This window comes from Ambystoma mexicanum, chromosome 3p (assembly GCF_040938575.1).
Source record: "Ambystoma mexicanum isolate Mex_15411 chromosome 3p, UKY_AmexF1_1, whole genome shotgun sequence".
Classification (NCBI taxonomy): domain Eukaryota; kingdom Metazoa; phylum Chordata; class Amphibia; order Caudata; family Ambystomatidae; genus Ambystoma; species Ambystoma mexicanum.
The window spans coordinates 925,157,118-925,179,762 of NC_090925.1; the positions used below are offsets into that span (position 1 = coordinate 925,157,118).

Here is a 22,645-nt window from a genome sequence, read left to right on the forward strand (position 1 = left end):
ATTAGTTGGCAATCAGGCGGTGTATCAAACGCTCTAAATCTTTCAGGAAGTGCATATTTGGAAAGAAAAAAAGAAGTCCAGGCTGCACTATCAATACCTGAGTCAAATTCTCGTGAAGGTCCTTTATCTTTAGATCTTATCATATTCCATATATCTTTAGTTTTACGATTACAAAGTAAATTTACTATTTTTTTATTTTGATGTAATTTATTTGCAGCGTGAATCTCCTTTACTGCTCTTTTATACTTGAATAAGATATTTTTTTTTAGTGAATTATATTCATCCTTGATGCACAACGTGGACTTCTTTAAGATCCGAAGCTCTGCATTTTTCTTTCTTTTTAGAGCAGCTACCTCGACACAATATTCCCCTCTACTATTTTTGCTGGAATCTTGCCCTGCATTAAGCAATGAAATATTCCCTAAATGTGAGGCAATCATGTCACAATTCCATTTTATTATTATTGCATTATCCATGAGAATTTCCACATTGTCTTTCCAGAAGTCTCTATTCACTAGAGATGTGAATTTCCTGCATGTAGCAGACGACCAATTGATCGAACCACATGGTCTATCACATTGAATTAACGATAGCTGGACTACAGGAGGACACATGGTAAAGTATTTCAGAATAGACGTTGTAATCATAACATGGTCCCCCAAGTCGGTCTTAAGGGTATTAATTTTAGTGAGACAACCAGATAGCCTCTTCGAGGAAAATATGTGATCAATCCATGATTTTGCATTACCTCTTTTCTATGTAACTTTACTATGAGTATCTGTATGGTCCTGTATGTTCCAAGCTTTAAGAAACGTACACCATATAGTTCCTTTCTGTATGGAGGCTTGACAATAATGAGAATTGACACCCTAGTTGATACCATTGGTCCCTATATAGGCATTGAAGTCCCCTCCAATAAGGATTTCTGCACCTGGTGCTTTACTAAAAGCCGCATTAAGGGCATCACCCAAGATTTCAAAAACTTTTTCAATCTGACGTTTGCTAGGATTCCAATATAATGAGATCAAAAAGAGATTTTCATTCATTCTCACCTTGAAGGAAATATCCACCAAGATGAACAAGTCCGATTCATTGATAGTAAAGTTTAGTCTTGTATCAATCAAAATTTCTAGACCACCACTGGGTCTACCTTCCAACCCTTTATTCGCATGGTGTGAACATACAACATTGGCATCAATTTATACATTTTTATTGCCATGGTCTACTGAATCAATAAAATGTTAGGCAAAGACTCTGTTTTTACCCTTTCTCTCCATTTCATTAAATTCAGGAGGCCACAACAATTCCATGACACTATAGTAAGGTCATGAATTTATGATGTGGCCATGGGCGTGTTTATGTTAACAGCTGTATTAATCAATGGTTTGAGCCATTTAAGCCCATTTAGGGAATTTGTAAGGGCAGATAGTTGTTCCATCATGTTTTTGTTGGAACTAGTTTGTCCCAGCGTGGAATCTATGGAGTCACTGTTCAATTTCAGTGGGGGCGGTTGAAATTCAAGAAAGTCCATGGCTGATTTTATTTGAGGAAAACCAACCATTTCCAATCCAAGGATCGATGGATCACTCTGATGGTCCCAGATCAATTTAGCAGTTATAGGTGATAGCATTTTAGACAGCATCCTGTTATTATTCATATTAGGCAATCTGATCCACTATATATTATTTGTTACCAAATTTCTGAGTATATTTCTGAATTTTATATAGTGTGTTCATTAGGAACGATCTATTAATGCGTACTGTCCCGTTGATTTTATCGTCGCTTATCCATCCATTGGTGTTTTTCATTTCGCTAGGTATGTTATAAAACTGCAGGAGAGTTTGACTCAATCCAGCTTCCACAGGGCACTCGCGTTGATGTACCTCTTCTGCAACCTCTTTCTTTGCCTCTAGAGCACTTCCACCTACTTGATGTTAACAGTTTAGACTACTAATTTCTAATAAAAAAAACCCACAAATGGAACCCCTAACTCCCCTGACAAGGGCAACAGACCTATCCTGGGGTGCCAGAGGGAACCCCCTGTCTATTAGGGAATGACATCCTCCGTAGGCTGTCTCCCCTAATAGATTGTGTGAATAAGGTACTCTGTGTCCAGACTCACAGGCCCATCAAATTAAAACAAAGTGTCAACCATGTTGATCTAAATAGCACATGCCACGTGGTTGAACAAAAACCGGACCAAATTAAGTTCTACCTTCAAAACAATGACATACCTGACGTCCCCATCATAGCTGTGGGACAACAAACTGGTGATGGGAAATCCTCTATATTTCTGCAAATCAACCTTCCTTCCAGTCTCTAGTGGCATTCCACACTGGAAGGGGATACTCTAAAATTCTATACAAACTCACAATAAGAAAATCCCAATTCCATAGCCAAAATTGATATCAAACCAGCACAAAACTTAGCTGGTATTCTGAAGAAGGGTGAACAGCTCTTCCTCCTGATTCACTTAAATGACGGGAAGGAGTCTGTCCTCGCCCGAGTTGACTTGAATAGCGAAGAAAGCTTCATCAGCGAAGTATTATTCAGGAAACGCGAACTGTACATGGCGCCAAAAATAAAAGAGGAGCCGTGTAAAATTGCCAAATTAGCAGCCTACCTATACCTCCACATAGGAATAATATAGAAAATCATACAGAAAACATAGTTCTGGCAAAGAAGCAAGAGGAAACACTACAGAAAATCCAAACTGAGCTAGACTCTGCAGGGCAAAGGCTACAGAAGAGCCAAGAATCAGAAACAGAGGCTAGGCAGTATATTCACAAATTAAAAGAAGATCTGGCCCTCCTTAAGCAAGAGTAGGCGGAGAAAGATACCAAATTATAGACACTGCAAGATGAGTGTCGGGAAAGGGTTGACTCTTTACAACAGATTCAACAGAAACTGGAGCATCAATTAAATTATAATAGTCTGTGCAGAACAGATAGTCACCTTACAAAACTGCCTAGAATCCTTGAAAGAAGAAAATAATACATTAATTATTAAAGACATCCACTCTCGAGGAAATTGATGAAGAGCGCCAGAAATCTAGTGCATTTAAAACGCAGAGGGACGCCCTGGCTGAACAGAGGGGCACTCTGTCAGGAGAGGGATGGCTTAGGCCAGGAAGTCAGCCAATTAAAAACTAAGTTAGAGGAAAGAAAGCTGGCCCTCCAGGAGCTTAGTGAAGTTAAAACCGAATATGAGAAGCTACTAGAGCACACCAGTAGAGTGGACGATGCTCTGGAAAAGAACACTCAGACCAATAATGACAAAACTCAGGAGGTGAGTATCCAGCAGCAAAAAGTGGCCCAGTATTTCCAAACCTGGCAGGAAACACAGAGAGACAATGAGGCTCTCTGTGAAAAGAATGATGGGCTCCATAAACAGATAGCCATGCAAGAGCAAATCATTGAGACCAATAAGACCTTAATAGAGGAGCAAAAGAATCAGATTTTGGCATGTCACCAGGGAATAGGAGTTGAAAGAGAAGAGGTAGAAAGGGACAGAGAAACCGCTGAGCATTACATCAGGACCCCTGTCATCAGGGACTCTAACCCCTTCAGTACCATGGACTCCGCCGCCTTCATGTCCACTGGCTAATTTGAAACCAGGACCACAGGGATGCTAGACCTCAGTAGAATTGGCAACATAGGACTGACAGATCAGCGCCTCCCAGAAAAGGATGGGCGGGCATCTCTGTACAGATTCCCAAATGTTAGGGCTAGACTTTCTGATCAGGAAGACTCCAGTGAGAGGAGAATCAGGGAACTGGATCCCCAAAAATAACGCCTACCAAAGGATCAGTCTGTCAAATTTGGTGCAGAACTCCAGGAAAGCAGGTCCACAAAGAGTATCTTAAAGACCTCTTCCCAGCTAGGACAGTGGGGGGGTACTCAGCCAATCCTGGGAGCAGAGGAGAGTTAGAAGAGTCTTCTGAGCGCCACAGGCATCAAGAAACTAGGCCCCCACATTCTGCCAGCCATTCTCAGGCTTGCAGAATCAGGGAGAGCCTAGAGGATCAGATAGCCACCTCCTGTAGCAGTGCCTCTGACTCAGAGGATGAGTGGACACAGGTGACTAAGACTAAAAAGGCCAACAAAATTAAGAGGGCTCTACTAAGAGATCCCCTGAAACAGATCAAGGCCATTAGGAGCATCATAACTCCCTATCATAAAAATGCCAAGGATTCAGTCTGGGAGCACCTTGGGTTATACGAGCAAATGATGGATATATGCACATGATAAAATAGCCAGAGTTGCATCCAATATGTCAAGTGGACATTTTCCTCTGAATACTCCAGCTTCTTTGCGGGGCTGGAGGCTCAAAATCACCCAAGAAGGTCCACTTACAGGGCGGCCATATTAAAAAAAAAAAAGAAATCTGTACATAGGAACCCCCAAGAGGCCCGTAAGGCCGCCTACAATCTGCTGTGTGGGGAAGACCAGGTCCCACAAGAATTTGTGCAAGAACTAAAACGTGCCTTTACGCAGACCACCAGGAGGGTGTGCACAGACAGTAGGGAGTTCAGTAATACCTTCTTTCATGCACTCCCTAAATACATCATGACCCAGCTGGTGAGGGACTTTCACAAGAAGAGATCACTACACTGGGTCATTGAACAGGCGACTCGTATTTATGAAGTGCAGAAACCGGTAGAGAATAAAAATACAAATAAAAGCCCCAAACCAGCCAACACCCCTGCTGTTGCTAAGGTGGCAGAGGTGAAGGTTGCCCCCATTTTAGATCTGGAGATGGGGGGGGGGGGGGGCTAAAAATATTCCTAGCTCCTGGGGACAGTTAGGAGGGAAGTTTCCTGGGTTGGTAGCTACTTGGTTGGAACCCCCCCCCCCTTTTGGACTAGGGGAGTCCACACATACCCCAGGATAGGTCTGTTGCCCTTGTCAGGGGAGTTAGGGGTCCCATTTGTGGGGTTACCTGCCTGACTACCTAGATCATGTATATACAGTCTTAGACATGTAACATTAATAGTTTTGCTTCTATTAGATTTTTTTCTGTAACTTTGGTTCCTTAGGTGGTACAGGGTCCATTAATGTCTTCAAAGCAAAAGCCTAAAATTAGGTTAACATCTACCAATTTTTAGATGTATCCTCCTTCAGGTTGCACAGTTAAAGAGTTTCACATTTAATCACAAATAAAGGATTAAACATCAAAAATTTCAGAGCAGTTTTTTTTATCCTTTGTAACTCCCCTTTCACAGGCAACTGCTGTCACAGTCCTTTGATCAGGGAGGTGTGTCCCCTTCCTGGAGAGGAAGCTCCCCTGTCGAGATCAGTAGCAGCTTGCCATTGTTCTTGGCTCAGCCAGAGACAAATGTATGATGCTCTCTTTGTTGTCAATATGCGAGAATCTCCAGCATCACTTAAGCCTTCCTGTAGCAGTTGAGTGTCAAGCTGAAGTGTGAATCTTTCCCAGGCTGGGCTGTCAGGTCAGAATTAAGTTTTTACTTAACTCCAATACTGGGTCGCTTTAAATTCACTTTATAGTCTTTTCATTTCACACATATAAAAATAAGCACAGTTTGCAAGGGATTTGACCATTTAAAAGAATTAAGCCATTCACAAACATGCTTTAAATAGGTGAATTCTGCAATTTCTTCAAGAAAAAGAAACACTTTTAAACTGGGTTTGACATCTAATTTTCTTATGCAGCTTTCAGTCAGTGACACCCGGCTTTCTCTGAGCCACCTGGAGAATCTGTGATTTCAGCACACTTTTCATTTCAATAGCTCACTGGGAAAATGACTGAAATTAGCACCAAAATAGCACTTTAAAGGTTGCAATGGATTAGGAAAACTGTATTGTAAATGCATTTTCGGATGTTGGCCCTTCTGTGGCGTTGCTACAGGTGACAGCACCCACTGACATTCATTGAGTCCTGTTTTTACACCAACTTTTACTTTGTATGGCAGCGTGTGCAGCCTTTTGGTGATTTGTGAACCATGCACAGTTTTGCAGATTTGGTGCGCACAGGTTTTAGCACATCCATTTTTGGCTGTGTTCTTTCCCCCATTGGCAAAGGGGTGTAGTGGGGCGTCCACTGGCATGTGTAAATATATCCCACAGTCAAGGGATACACACACACACCTCCTAGCCCCCCGCCTTATATACTTCCCTGGCGAGCCTTTATAAACCCGTAACCTCATATGGTATGCTCTCCTGAAAGGACTTTATCATGCAAAACACTTCCCCTTTATCCAAGAAATAATATTAACCCATCGCTGGCTCATCAGGCCTTGTTTCATATTATTCTGTTCAATATTTGCTTCCTTTTTCTCAAGAGTCTTCAGCCCCTTGTTCAAGAACATTCACTTTACTTTGCTTTCTCCTTTAAGATAGGGGTTCAACAAACCATTCGTAGTTTGCTTCACAAATGCTTTCACTTCTTAAATGGCCTCTCTTGGAGTTTCACGCTTAATCCTCATGAAGCAGCACACTATGCGAGGCAACCCGTCTGTCTTCACTGGGCTTACCGGTTGCTTCTTGCCTTCTCTTCCTTTGGTTCCCTTCCCTCTGCATTATTCCTATGCAGCGGCATTTGCTAGTAGGCAACCCAGTAACCCATCTTTGTTCCCTGGGTTTACCAGTTGCTTCTTGCGTTTGTTCGCTTCCGTCTCCTTCAGAACATCCCATGAACCCCTGTACTCTTGCTGCATCCCTTTCTATTGTGTGTGGCTCCTGCTGCTTTGCGTTCTCAAGCGACGAGCCGTCTGCACCTGTCTTCTCTCTCTCACGTTTGGGCTTGCTTCCACACTGTGCCACTGCGTGTTTCCCCTCAACACAGTGCTCTGCGTTGTTAGGGGTTGCGGTGCAGCCCGGCATATGCACCTCTCTCCTTTCCTTCTCCCCGTCAGGTGTAGCGGTCGCCCATTTAAACTTCCTGGCCTGATTATACATTCTACAAAAACTAGACCGCCACGTTGGTTGACTGGTCTTAGTTATCTTCATTACGCTGTTGTTCTTTCTCGTCCCAGTTGTTACTTGAATGACATTGAGGAAGTTGATATTGGACTTCATTGGGAGTGATCCTTACCGCTCCCTGCCCCTTCCTCGTCCCAGACCTCAACATACTATTCTTTGTGGGATGTTGGGGAAGATTTAAAGTGGATCTAACAAAAGTTTGATGAAGAGTGTGACGATATGCCATTAAGGCATGTGGAATAGAGAAAACCTCACTAAAATGGAACAGGGTTATGGGATTTCCTCCCACAATGTCATGTCATCTCCCCGAGGGTTACCTCCCCCCAGGTGGTCCTCCCAGGGTCAGGATCAGGTAGCTGCTGCCGTCCCCTGGCCACATAAGGAAAGGCTACCTTGGGGAAAGTAGTGATGACATCGTTGGATTCATCAGAGTGGTATTCGACAATCAGTTTATCAACAATCAGTTAATGGGACGCGACCATTCTTTTGGTTGTAACAATCAAGCAGCACTGGGATGCAACAATTAATCTACAGGGTGAAACAATAAACGTGATGCAAAAATCCCTTGTGGCAGGCCTCAAAACTTCCCCCTCCTTACTATCCAGTGATAATGTATTTTCCCCATGTAAGAAATGGCGAGCTGTGTGCATGCGACTAATGACTGGCTGGTAGCTTGCACATTTTTCCCCTTGCTACATATGGGATCCAAAAGTCCAAAGATCGGTGTATGTAGTCAGATTTGTAGTCTAACAAACTAGGAGCAGGATAGGGGAGCCCACAGTCAAGGTGGAGTATACAGAATGCAGCAGTCAATGAACTGGAACAATCAATGCAACGATGAGTGTATGGATGTAACTTAACACTCAATATATGAGTGATGCAACAATGAAGGAACAGTATTCTGGCTGCAGCAGCCGATCTATATAGGATGCAACGTTCAAGGAGCAGTATATGGATTGCAGCTGTAATCTCTAAGGCGCCTCATTCGGTGAGATGCAACAGTTTTTTAGGAGACATAGGAGTCAATATATGAGATCCAAGAAGGAACATTTTGTGATGTAAGAATCAAGGTTAAGTGATGGAACTAAGAAGGATATGGCATGTGTGACAAAGTCCCTTGCCTGATCCTAAATTTGGATGGTGGTGATGGGTGGGGGGTGGCGGTCACCAAGGATGTCTGGGTACTGCCATAAGCTGCGTGATGACAGGCCTGGTGGTGGCCTAGGGAGGTTCCCCTGCCTAGCCCCAATGCTGAAGGCAGGGGATCGGCACATGCTGTCATCTGGTACTGTCCCTTAAAACAATTTTGCCTTTCAATGTAGGGATTTGCTACAGTCCAATTGTGTTGCCAAAATGCTTCTAGTCCCAAACAATTTTCAAATTCTTACATAAACACTTTGGGTGAAGGTAAAGACCTTGATGGATGATTCAAAGTATGTAAGCTGCAAGCCCGAGTAGTCTCCTGTCCGCTTCCGTAACTTACACATCTGGCATAGAGCAACAGCAGTCTGTGGGTGTTTAATGGGAGCCACTGAGAGAATACGTGAACCCTGAGTTGAGAAACCTGTAGTTCTAAATACCCTTAACCAGTCATGCACTCATGTGAGAAACCTACAGACCTTACAGCCCCAATTACCGCCACAGCCTAATGATAAAAGGGGATGGGTTAGAGTGAGTAGAGTGAGCATTTGGTGACGGAACAAGGGGAAAGGAGGCTGGAGAGAGGAGACAGGCAGTTGGAGGAGGGGAGTAGCAGACCGGAGTGATAAGGAGGTTGGAGGAAAGAACACGAACAGTTGGAGGTTGTAAATAACAAAGGGGAACTGGGGGGGGGGTGGTAAAGAGTCCCTTGAAAGCATTTCTCAGAGGTATGGTATGCAGGGGTGCAAGGAGAGAGCTGGATTGATGTGCAACTGTTTCTGTAAGTGTAGAACAAGTCTTGGTGCTGCTTTTTTCTGGATTGCAGGGGGTGACTGTGTTGTTGGGAGTCAAGTGATTGCCTAGGCTGCGGGTTGGAAGTATATCACAAATGTCTTGCCAAAAAGGCCCTCTTGTACATCAACAACTCTGTCACCTTGAACAAAACCACCAGAACATTAAGATCCAACAATAAGGCACATTTCTCTATCCCACGTTTCAAATGTTAGCAGCTTCTTAGTAATGGCTCCCAAACTCTGGAACACGCTCCCACACCACATCAGATATGAGCCCTCACACCAGTGCTTCAAGAAGATTCTCAAAACATGGCTATTCAATCAATTTGAGTCTGATGCCCCGCCCTTGTCTTCTAGGACAGAAATTGCTAGGCATCCCCTTGAATAGTTATCACCTTACACCTAGCTGACTCCCTGGAACGCCTGGAAACCTTGTACCGCCACAGGAACTGATGGATTGTTGTTAATGCGTTGTAACTGTGCTATATATATAATAAATGTCTTATCTTGTAGAGTTGTAGCTGTAGCTTGCATCCTTTAGCAACGGCAGATGGGTGATCTGTAAAGGATAGGCGGGGCAAGTGGTGAGTCTTGGGAACTTACTGGTGTGGTTAGGGATGCATACATGTTGCTTGTCTGTGTTGAGTTACTTGATCTAGGGTGTGATGGCGGATTTGTGCCTACGGGACCACGTAAGGTAGCATTCAATTTTGGATGGATTCATTGTTAGGACGTGGGTGGCCAAATGGGTGGTATGGTGGAAAGACAATTTAATTTTTGAGGGTGTGGAGTTCAGAGGGGAGGAGAACTTAAAGTATATTTGTATGTCATCCGCATATTGGTAAAGCTAGATGTTGCGGGTGCTTGGACATTGTAAGAGGGATTTAATGTATAGGTTGAACAGGAGGGTAGATGTTACCTTGTATTTGACTTGAGTGGGATTTTATCAACAGGGGGCCATGCAGACCTAAGTGTGTCTGGTCAGTGAGGTAGGAGATAAACCAGTTGAGAACAGTTTCTGTGAGTTTCATTCTGTGAGATAAGAGGTTTGTTGTGAGAATGGTGTTGTCCATGTTGTAAGTTACTGAGAGATTGGGGACTAGAAGGGCTGTCTATCATTTTGTCAGTGATGTTGTGGAAGTCGTCCAGGATGTGAAAGGTTGCATTCTTGGTGTTGTGGCCCGGTACGGAATCCTAATTGAAATGGGTCTAGGGCATTTGTTGGGATCCTGAAGTTTGCTTGTTCCAAAGCGTTCATTGTTCTGGCAAGATATGGCAGGATTGAGATGGGATATTAGTTTTCGAGGGAGTGTCTGTGCAAAATGGATTCTTGAGGAGGGATGATATTTGTCTGCTAGTTAGAGCTGACTGACCAAGCACAGAAGAGTGAGCTACCGACCACATAAAGATGCACAACCTGGGAGACCGTTTATGGAATGAATTGACTAGGCATCACTCAGATTATTTAACCAATTTACGTTTTATGAGTGTATCCCGTCATTTTGTTCGAAAGCAAAACTTTCAAATGCAATTTCTGAGAATACATTTTTTCTAATAGTCATTTTTTTGAATAGTCATTCTTCCGAAAGAAATTCGAAAATGTTATCTAAATGCAGGTAAGTATTAGTGCAGGGTTGGGGCTTGGGTTAGTTTAAGGGTTAAATTGGGGGTTTACATTAGGGTTAAGGGTTAGGGGTTAGGGGTTAGGGTTGGGGTTGGGGTTAGGGTTGGGGCTTGGGTTAGTTTAAGGATTACATTGGGGCTACATTAGGGTTAGGGCTTAGGGTTGGGGCTAGGGTTAGGGTTGGGGGTGGGAGGGGTGTCATGGGGGCTGGGGGGATCCCCCCCAATATATGCAAAAACTTTTAAACTTAACAAGGGGCTGGCCAGTGCTGAAATTTCAGCACTGGACAGCTCCATGTAACGTTTTAAAGTTACAAAAAAGCATTGAAATGCTACTTTTAACATGTAAAAATGCATTTCTATTGAAACCAGCCCATGTCTATTGTCGACGGATTGGTTTCGGTAGAAATGCACTTTTGCATGTTAAAAATAGCATGTCGAAGCTTTTGTTTTCGAAACTTTTGTTTCGAGACTTCAGTGATTGGAAACTTTTGTTTCGAAACGATCCCTATAAACCTTTTATGAGGATGTAGGAGAAAACCAGCACCTAGACTAAGAGTGTAATAGTGCAAAGGATTAGAACAAGTGAACGCTGGTGAAAGACTAGCTGCTTGGACACAGAAGGGAAAGAATAGATGTTTAATTTAAACAAGGAGAACCGTAAGTACACATGACCAAACTCTGAACTATTTTACAGGTGCGGATGTACATATGTGGTGTTGAAACAGAAAGAGACTGAAAAAAGGAATGTATTCTTTCCCAATACTAAATAGATATACTTTGATCGTAGTCTTTACTTTGTATAACACAGTCAATCAGACTGAGATTTCACATGGAAATCTTAAACATGAGTGGAGGTAATTAATTTGAAATTGGGGCTCCAAATTAGAACATTTAAATTACTTTAAACATTTGTGTAGTTTCTTAAGATGCTCAAATGTATAAACACATTCTATTTATTTTTAAATCCAGGTGAGACCATCGGTATTATTCCACCAGATAGGTTTGTGCACTGGATCAGTACAGAAGTCGTGTGTAAAGGCAGCATGGTCCAGGACACTTTATGGCTCTAATCAGGTAATGCACAGTTTCTTTATCATTGTGATTTTTTTAAATCTACCTGACCATATTTAATAATAATCTGTATGGTGTTACTTTACGGAAAGACTGTGGTTGGCAGATAAACACTGCTGCTGGCATGCAGTTGCTACACTTTGGGTATCTCCCAAAAGTACTGTGCATACTTCTCTCCAGAAAGAGAATAAAGACCATTGCAGATGTTGTCGATCTGTGCAGACAAGACGTTTTTAAAGAATGTCTGTGACCATGAATTACAAGATAAATGAGGCTGTGACCTTCACAAATTTTTCGAAAATCAACAGTTGGGTGATACCATCAGTGCTGCATTATCAAATGGTTATATAGAAAGCAAGCTAACTTTACTTTATTCTTTTAGTTGGACAGAACATTTGGCATGCCCTTCTTCGTACCCACCTTGTCTCCCTTGATGGACAAAGAAATGGGACTGTGGTGAAAAAAGGGGATAACCAAGAGAGGGCAGGTTAGCTAAAACTCGTAGGCCGCCAATTCCATCCCCTGTTTATCTTCCCAAGTGCAGACCCTCGCATCGAATGGGGTTTTGAGTGAGTTGAAGAGTGAGGAAGGTGTTTGTTGGGGGAAGGATATAAGTCTTCTGGAAGAGGGTGGGTTAAGCAAATGGAGGCTGGTGGGAGAGATCTGGAGGAGGCTGGAGAAGAGCAGGAAGTGGCTAGCAAAGCCTTATCTAGCATGCTCAGGAAGGCATGAAAGGACATGCTATGCCCAAGCCAGAAGGTTGGGCTGGGACCCTGATCTAAAGGAGGAACAAGTGCATGCTGTATCATACAGGAGTGGCACCACCATAGCAAGCGTAAAGAGGTGGTGAAGAGGGAGTTCATTACTCTAGGGGAGGAAGAGAAAGAGAGGTGATGGAGCCCTCTTCAAACCATCTTTGGAATCTGGATATATCGTAACCAGTTGGTTCTCCCTCACTGCTGAAGAGAACCTCTGTTACTACCCAAAGCTGGTAGCAAGGACCCAGCAATGTCCATAGGTGGGATGGGAGAAGCACCATGAACTGTGTAAGGAAACCCTGTGCCAGGAAACCCTGTGCCACAGAAGATTTACAGCAAGATCAGGTGCTCGAAGCTCAACATTTTTATTTAGGGACTGTATACAGGGGTGGGCCAACTTAAATATAAACAGAATTTTGCCCAATAAAATAACAAAACAGAAGTTGGCCTTCTTCCACAAATGTGTCTTACAGTCTTTCCCATTTTCAGGGTAAGTGGTCAGGCTTTGGAGTCTCCGTCATTGCCATTCCAATGTTGCATAGGAGTTACCTCATTCATCTAATCATTCTGGCTCAAGGATGTCCTGAGCACCTCCTCTGCTCTTTTGAACCTAGGTGCTTGCTTTCTGGGGTCTTGTTTCTTAGCACCCTCAAGTCCTCTAACAGATGGAGATGGGGTCTGCCAGGAGAGAGGAAGAAGGACCAATCCCGACTAGCCTTCCTTCCTGACTCTGTTCTCCCTACCTCTTCTCTGAAACTATGCTCTGTGACCACCAGTGAAACCTCCTCCCTTTACTTAGACCTGGTTGGTACCTAACCTGGCTCTCCGGAACCATTCTACCTCTAGCTTATTAACCTCATTCGGCCCTCTGTCACTCTTTTCAATACCCTCGTAAATTCAGAGTCTGTTTTATTTCTAGTGCTTTCTTTTTTTCTCTTCTACTCCTGGTCAACACCTGGCCAGTACTCTACACTCCCCTCAGCTGGAGATATCTAGTCTGTCTTCTCTTGTCTACCTCCTCCTGCTCATCTGTCGTTGTCTCCTTACTACCAATTTGGCATGTTTCTGCAGTCTTTCTTTTCTCTTGATTTTACAGTAATTTTTCCCTCTAGTCTCCCTACTACTCAAGCACCTTCTTCTTATCGCCTACCACCTCCACTTTCCTAGTTACTGTTGACACCTTCTACTTCACTCCAGATCCTACGCCCTATGTCCAGCCTACTAATGATACTCCACTGCAGATTTTATTTCCTCACTCCTTTCTCTGCTCTTGTCTCTTCCTGCCACGCCACTACTGGTTTTACTCCCTCACTTCTTTCCTCGTTTCCTATTGCTGCATTCTACTCTACTCCTGGTTTTACTTTCTGCTTCTCTTGATGTGATTTTTGCTCCCTCCTTCCTCACCCCTTAACTCTCACCTCTTTCTTGACCTCCATAGAGGTCACTTCCTCCTCTCTCCTACTGCAACCTCTCCAGCTCCCCTCTGGAGCACACTCCTGTCTCAAGCCTTCTCCAAAGTCTCTGCAGCACCTCACCTCTCCAGCAGTCTTCCTTTTCTGACCTTCTCCAAACAAGCGCCATCTGCTCCCGTCCGCCACCACACTCGGGGATGGACATGTTACTATACCAGCCAGGCAGTCCAGTCCAGGGTGGAACTAGGGCTGATGGTCTGCAGGTATGAGCCTACGAGGTGTGAGGGTTGCCATTAGTTATGCTCTCCCACTTCCTGATGATACGAATGAGGTTGAGGGGGTTGGGATGAATCTGTAACGACCCTGGTTGCCATTTTTAAACTGTGCATGGAGAGCCTAGACAAGCTGTTTGTGTTTGGTATATCCTGCTACAGTGCTGTGAAGGCAGGTGTTTTTAGGGGGGCTCTTGGAGTGTTTGGGCTTCCCTCAGGGTCTTCTTGTCCTTGAAGGGCTTCAAATGAGGTGTTTCAGTTATTTTAGATTTTTTTAAAGACTAGCCAGAAATTCTGGGATGTACTGATAAGTTACTACTTTGAGAACATTGGTGAATGTCTCTGGGTTTGCCATGTGAAGTAGCATATCAACAGCATAGGTGGAAAGCTTAACTTTGGTGTTGGCATTCATAATACACTGAAAGTCCTTTGTTACATAGCATGCATAATAGTGGCTCTGGTAGTAAAAAAAAAAAAAAATATGCAGGCAGAAGGGACTGCCTTGTCTGGTCCCTCATGATAAAAGAAAGGTCTTGGAATGTGCTCCCTTCGCCAGCACATCCACTAAAGTGTGCTCTTAACATACAAAAGCCACATTTAAAGCCAAAAGGAATCAAGGGATTGAAACATAGTTCCAAGATACCCTGTTAAATGTTTTTTTGCACTAGGGCCACAAGGACCTTGGTGATTATAATGTTTGAATTATTCAAAATGACCTGAAATACTGGCCTGATATTGTCTCTTGATTACCTCCCGTTTATAAAGCCAGACTGGTCCTGATTTAGCCAGATAGATTAGACTTTTATTACCCTATTAGCCAGGGTCCTGTCAACACTTATAATGGTGATTAATAATGATATGGGGCAGTAATTGCACTGTATTGTGTGGTTCTTTTTAACATGCTTCAGTATAGCTACAATTAGCACATCTCAAAGGGTGCCAGTGACAAGCCTGTTGCCTGACATGAGATGAAGGGGGTGGCAGAATATTCAAGCCTAATGAAATAAGGCTTTCTTTGTCTAGAGGTTTTTAGTGTGAGAATGTGGCCAGTTGACATCAGTCAAGGAATTCTTGACTTCTTTCTGAAGACCATAATATTTCCTTCTTGCATTACCTTCCATAGAATTCCCTGAAGGCATTAGCAATGTCTTCCAAATTGGTCAGTCACTCGCTCCTATTCCTTATGACCGCTCGTATTTCTTTCGTGCACCTTGCTCTTAGGTACCCAGCCAGTATCTTACCTGCCCTATTCAGTTCAAGCAGCATTTTTGCCTCGTCTTTCATTGATATGCCAGCCTGCCTAAAAATGTGAGTATTCTTCTCCTAACCCAGCTTTTGAAGACGTTGACAAACGTTTAAAGCCTTGAATAAGGTGGACAAGTGTTGTGCTTCCTCTGTTTTCTTCTCTAGGTCTGCAGCTCTGGTTTTGAAGGACTTCTCTCTTGCCATAATACTTATTGTGATCCCGAGAATTGTTGACCTAATGTTAGTCGGGTTGGCAACATGAGCCCCAAGTCGTCTACCCAGGACATAGTTTGTTCCTCATGCCTCAGATGGAGTTGGAGGAGGGCCCACAGACGGGGTATGCAATTCAAGAGGAAGATACTCTAGACAAAACAGTGCAAGTAAGAAGTATGTATTTGAAGTCTGTGAAAGGGAAGTAGTCTCAAGGACACAGAGGTCCAAAGTCCATCCCTAGTCTAATTCCAAACACACCTCACATGTGTCTACCTATGCCAATATTCAGAAAGTCATTCATAGTCACAGGGTTGAGAGTGTCCCTGCACACTTCTTTCATGATTGAGATTCTTGTTGTGTCTGGGGTCTTTGTCCTGGTTGGTTTATGTCTTGGTCCTGGAAGGATAAGTCGACTGCCTTAGAAGAGCTACCTGGGCAAGACTGGTAGGTGTATTTTGGTAACCTAAGCCAAAAGGTTGTCCCACCCTTTACCTTTACCGAGTACTTGTGGGGTACGATTTGCTCCTCCCTCTCAGAGTTCCAGGCATTGGGGTATGTTCTCCCACAGTCTCTGAGCCCAGGTCCTCAGACTTCACCACCTATCCTGTTCCCTCGACCAGGCTACATCTCTACAAGATTTCCTCCTTGCCTTACTCTAACATTCTAGCCCTTTTTTGTTGGTGGCCAGCACCCTTTCCTCTCTCCTATGGTTTAGTTCTCACTCTAGTACCACTATGTTGGCAAACCCATCTTATCATCAGTCAGAATATTTGTATCTCCTTTTATAAAGTCCCGATGAGGTGATTGACAGAATGATGCCTCATTTGTGGGTTTGTTTGACCATTAGCTTTGTGGCTATAGATTGGCCCTATCTAAATTATTCTCCCCATTTTCATGTCTCATGTTGGTGCTCCCTTGCAGGTTTTGTGTATTCTTTACTAATGAGGATCTGCCTGTGCACAGCCCCAATGGGCCAATGTTCTATATACCATGTATCAATCTAATATAAATAATCATGGCATTCAAGGACATGGAGCCCCAGCTTCTTTGTGTCCCTGTAACGTGTCTGCCACTGAAAATAAGCAGAGCGTGAGCATTCACTGCATGATTTTCCATTGGCTACTGAATGATATCTGTTTGGCTTTGGACCAGAGTCCATTGCAGAGCTTGCACACCTTGTGCTCGCCTGCTCTCCACCCCCTTCCCGTACCTGAACCCATGGACAGGGCTCGCAGTCAGTCAGACATCACTTGCTATTGTTGCAGATGTAAAACACCTTTAATTATAACATGTAATTTCTTCCTGGGAAGCTGATACTAGGCCCAAGGATTATGATCACTAGCAAGGAAGGGGTGGGCAAGCTCTGGGGGAAATCCTCCTTTTACCATCTCCAGAATTGCACCATGGAGCGAATGGGTTCCCCTGGCTGTGAGATGGAGATGACAGGGCACCACTGGTCTGGGTAACCATATTTATTATCCTGTATAATATGTGGATATTTTCTTTAGCATTAAGGGGTTAGGTTTCTTCACCCTCCCTCCTTCTCTTGGGCAAGGCCCTGGCAGGGTAGGGACCTCTCACTTCTCGGATGTTTCTCCTCTTAATTCTCCTGGAATCCGTAGGCCCACTCCAGAGAGGAATCTCTACCTGACCATCCTTCCTCCTAGAATAGACCGAAAAATGATTCAATGATTCTCTTGCTCAGTTCCTTTTTCTTATCACTGGTCCTTGGGATCCACCAATTTCTGTTAGTATATCCTAGACCAATGGTTACGGCTGTACACGTTTATACTCCCTATCCCCACCCATCACCCCTCCTATCTAGGATTGGGGCTGCCATCAAATCTGGAACCCCCATGGTTCGGGAGAAACCTCGCTCAATCCCAGTGCTAAATAAAACAAATACAAATAAAAAAATCGACTTGAGGTGTAAGCCTCTATCAACCGAGGTCTGCCATCCCTCAACCCTTTAACCCCTCCCTGCCTGTAGTGGCTGCAGCAGAAATGTGCACCCTGTTTTCCCATACACCACAACATAACAGCCACTAAGTCAGCGCAAGATTGATTTAAGCGTCGCTGCTGACATGTAACATTGCCCCAAATAGGTGCATAATCCCAAAAATGTAATTGCACTTCGTGGCACTTAGTAGTCACAGGACCAAACTTTAATTGCGTTTTTGTTTTTATTTGTTAAGATTATTCGCCCATTTGGCTGGCGCCAATAGATCCCTGTGCCCTGTTGGCCGTGGCAAAGTTTAGTGTTGAAACGCGCAGTGCCAGAGGAGCCGCGGCAAAACGTCCTGCTTCGGTAGCAGCAATGTACTCCATGTGCTCTTTCAGGGCTAGCCTTCTTTCCTCTTACCAAGGAGAAAAAGTTGTTTGATGCCACTTAAGAAGCAGAGCTGGCGGTTTCTGCCTGTAAACTTTACTAGCGCGACGACCGCACAGAATGCATGGAGGTGGAGGAAGCTGGCAGCATTCAGTGACCCGCATGGGCCAGATTCATGGAGCGCTTTCCAATGGGATTGCGCCATTCTAAAAGGCTTCTGTGAATCGGGCCCATAATCTCTTCTGGTCATGCTAAGCAGTACAGGGCTGGAACAGGCTGTATCTGCTGTTTCTGCCAGCTCCTGTGGCCAGAGTCCACTGCTCTCCTTTTTTTTTTTTCTTTCTCCGTTACATCTACTCTATTGAAAACGGCAAAGATGCGTCTTGAACAGAGTGGTATGGGACCATTGAGGACTGTTGGGTATTTTCCATCAGCAAGGCTATAATTGCCAGCTTTTCTTTGGATCTCACCGTTTGACCACCTTACCAGGCATTTTACTGGTATTGATAATTTTATCACCTAACTTACTATCACCTGCTTTGACTTGGAAATAATCCTTCAAGGCAGCTCTGCAATTCTCTTCAGTGTCCAGCTATAGTGCTTGTCCGATGTTTTGTTTTGAACTAGCGTTACACAATGGTGTCTGTGGGCCTTTTGCCTTTGAGCCATTGTCTTCCCTTGAGTTTATTTTTGTATTTCTCTGCCCACTTTTTTTTGGTAGTGGACATCTGTGGAATTCGAGTTGGTGACTGTGGGCTGTGGCCCCGGGTTGCAGCCTTTGAGACACCCTTATCCGTGAGTTTGGCTTTAGCTGGTTGATTTGTTCTTACTTCTCTTCTGCACCTCTACGTTACAGGATTTGGCTTTTACCTGAAACCACTAGCAGTACATTGGGAAAAGGCAAAGCAAACATTTCCCGAAATGGCTTGGTGGGTATAAACAGAAGAAATCCAATATTAGTCCTTCCTTGAAACATTGTAGGGGTTCCTTGGATGCTTACTTGAAAGAAGTTTTTGGAAGAATGGAGGAGAGAATTACTATAGTTGGACAAGAGCTTGAAAAAGATCTTCGTGCTGTTACGACTGGTAATAGCCTACTTGATCAAAAAGATTTGACCTTTTACTTTTGACCACAGTTATTTGCTTTTTTCTTGTTCGACATTCAGTCAAATTTAATTCAATATAAATAGGGGTGGGGTAAGGGAATAGGGGCAGGCTTTGAAGGGGTTCTCCCCGTGCATTTTCAACCCAAAAACGACCCACAAGAATTTCGGTCAAATATTTTTGAACAAGTAGACCTAAACCGTGAGACTAGGTGTGAATAATGTCCCTTAAAGTGCTGCCGACAGTTTTGTCCCTTCTGCAGTCTCTACCCAGCTTTCTATCTCTCCTCATCTAAACATTGTGTTTTATTACATTGTTGGATCACCTTCAGCTCCATGTGTTAAGTTAAAGAACTTATGGTTGCTTCTTCTTGTCACAATGTGCGACCAACCAGGATAATTCTTTACATGGTGCCCAGCAGATCAGAGGAGGAAAGTGTTTGTCGGGCTCATTGTGGTTAAAGGATGAGGCTTTTTTAATGATTTTTAGATGAATGAATTGTCGAATATAGTGTCTGGGGTGACGGCTAAATTTGATATTTTAGCTTTGAACATTAACAACGTTTTTGCTTTCTTGAAGACATTTAAGCAAAGGATATTGGAGACAGTGACTAAGTATGACAGGATAGTGTAGGACAATTAAAAGTCCCATTAATAATTTATTAGAAACTCTGTTCTTCCATTTTAGCTAATATTTGGTGTGGATTTTAATGGGAAATTAGGTTCTGGTTCCAAGATCACACCTTTGACAATATGGAGGATCGCAACCTCAATATTCCATGCCCTATTATGATTGATCGAAGAACCATTGTTGATGGCCTTAAAATTAACTCTGGCTTCCGGAATCAGGGATACAAACTGGTAATGGACGATTTTTTACATGACATTCCAGGTTGTTTTACGTCCAAAAGTTACCAGGGCAATTCGTCCATTGATTACTTCTGTGTTTCTACTAGTCAGTGGGCAATGATAAACGACTTTAAGATTCTAACAGAACTTTATATTGACCATTATTGTCTACAGTTAGACATTGGGTTGCCATCAACAAGGACATCACCTGATAAATATGTTTGTACAAAAGGTTCAATCCCAACCTGGTCTAATAGACTAGTCCGATGGGACCCTGGTGATGAGATGGCGAAACATGCAATGGGTATGTCAGTAACCATGGAGCGACAATTGAAACAATCTAAAAAGTCACCTTGAGCCAACAAACAGAGATGGATTTACAATAAAGGCTGGCCTAGGGCAGCAGAGTACCACAGGAGCGGCACTTTGCAGCAGTTTATTTTCAAACTGCTTGTCATTTTTTAAACTTAAAGTTAATTTTGTGTCTCTGAGTGTCCCTGATCCACAACAATGTCTGAGTGATTTCGAGCTGTTAGCAGTCATTCCACTCTGACAGCTAAAGTCTTCGATGGCCAAACCTGTATATATGCTTGATATTTACAAAAGCTTTATTGTTAGGATGACTTTTGTTTATTAATAAAAAAGGAAATGTGTACCAACCCCAGCATGTATTAGGTATTTAGTGATTTAGTCTTGCAACTGCAACAGACATATATGACAGATATAAAGCTCTTTAGTCATTCAATTCTCGAAATCCTCTTTAATATGCAAAACAGCCAGAACCTCATTGGTTTCATTAGTGTCACTACCAATTATCGTTGACATTCTTTCTAATCAGCACACACCTAATGTGTTAAGCAATCACTTTTATTTTTTAGGAAATGCATTTTTAAAACCATTGCAGAAATGTGGACCCCCCCCCCGAAAAGTAAAGGTTAAGCATGAAGCATCATTTCACAATATTAAGCGCGTGCTCAAGCTAAGTCAAGCACAGAGTTCCCACAGGTGGGCACTAAAATGATGTTCAGAAGCAAGCACTACTTTCCATCCCTGCCCCAAATTCCAGAGGTCTGCGGCTGTCCAAAAGGCCCAAGCAAGAAATAGATTGTACAGAAGTTAAAATGGCAAAGAGTGAAACTAAATGCGCAAGTGCATCAAGAAACCTGTGAAATGATACTCAAAGCCATAGAAAGGTGTCAGAGAAAAAACTGTCTGCCAAGTGTGCACGCTGTTTTACAGCTGTAAAGAAGAAACGTCTCAGGTTTTTTTGTCAAGATATCTTTTCTGCCATCTTTACAGAAGCTGCCCAGTACGAAGCAGGCAAATGGCATACCTGCTTCTATCATGTGTCTTTGATGGCATCCAGCTGCATGCGCATGAACTCCCAGGAGAACAGGTGCAAAGTATGCCACTCAATGCATAACATTTAAGTTTATAAGTAACCTTAGCATGAATTACATTTTACAGGTTAGGACTTTTACTGTGAAACAGTACCTCAAGCGACAGCAGGAAATCTATATTTATAACCCACAAATCTCAAAATGTTCCTATGTATTGAACAGTCCAACCAAATGTAAGGCGTTAACAAACATTTTAAATATCCATAAACGCAAGTTGGCAAGACCCATAGACTAAAACTACACCCACAGAGGTAATGTGCTGGAACGCCCGACTTATTACTCGGGTTTACTTTTGGAGTAATGGGTATTTTGGACAATGGCACAAACGGCAATGATGTGAACCATATGTACTACTTCATTTGTTATAAAGGCTGGTTAAATTACACAGCTAAGAGGAATGCTGCCGCTCCCCTCTGTGAGAAACCTGAGGGTATTCTCCCGAGCAGCAGACCTGAGAATCCTTTATTCAGGTGGCCAGGCAAGGGCTGGTGCTCTCAGATCCCAACCCTGGGGGTGGACGAGCTAGGGAGGATCACCTGGATGGGGGAACCCAGGGTTATGCTCAGGGAAATGCCTTAGGTGCGGTGCAGTATTACACCAGGGAGGAGGACGAAGTCCTTGAGGCCTTTATAGGCTATTCCAAAGTAAAACCCCTTCCCTGCAGTCATTCTCCATTATCCGAATCCAACAAGGCCTCCTTTTCTGTGAAACCAAGTAGGAACCGGAACAACGTTATCGTGGGGGAACTACTTCTCACAAGAGTTCCTATTTTCTGGTAACCTACCCGAGTACTCCCAAACATTCTTCTCCCCGTCCCTCTGATTATCATTTTCCGAACTCCCAGTCGATTGTGACAACACCCTATAGCTCCCACAATCCCTCATACTCATTTCACAAACCCTACAAAACCTACCCGTCTGAGTTCACCACAACCTCTAGGACGAGGGACATCATTTCTTATGCCCCTTTTTCCCCCATCCTGCTCAGCATGATATTTAGAAACTCTAACTCCCCCCTTTTACGACATGAACACTTTCTCACACCGTGACAGACAACGGGTTAACACCAAAACCGTTCACCTGACCTCTCCCAACACACGGGTCAGGCAGAGTCATGCAATTGACAATAGCCACGCACACCTGACAGCCCTTTACCTTCCCCACAGGGATAAAAGGTGGAGCACGAGACCACACGACGAGCAAGGCCGAACGCACGAGGAAACAGCTACACCGAACCGGCAGTTCAAACAGAGCGAAAGGCGGCGAGACATGGAGGTACGACAAAGAGGGAACTGCCCTTGCCCTTTTCAACAGACCCGCAAAGCCTCTGAGAGGGAATTCAAAAGACCAGGAGTTACAGCTGACGTGTTGAGGAACAGATGTCAATGGTGCATGGTGGTCTCCCGCATTGACAGCACAGGCGGGGAGGCGTGCTGGCTACCATGGTACCGTCCTTGACTCCAGAGGTAAGAGAAGTCAACGGGTTCAACA

General features: G+C 43.6%; 1 protein-coding gene across 4 annotated transcripts in view; it reads left to right on the forward strand.

The window, feature by feature from the left end:
• Positions 1-22,645, forward strand: part of UQCC1 (ubiquinol-cytochrome c reductase complex assembly factor 1) — a 999,068-nt gene that overhangs the window by 57,854 nt on the left and 918,569 nt on the right. For 3 of the 4 annotated variants that reach the window (XM_069652211.1, XM_069652210.1, XM_069652213.1), the window contains exon 2: positions 11,474-11,578. The exons of the other annotated variant lie outside the window; for it this stretch is intronic. In XM_069652211.1, the coding sequence (XP_069508312.1) occupies positions 11,474-11,578 (105 nt within the window). The remainder of the gene's footprint in view (positions 1-11,473; positions 11,579-22,645) is intronic. 4 annotated transcript variants of the gene reach the window in all.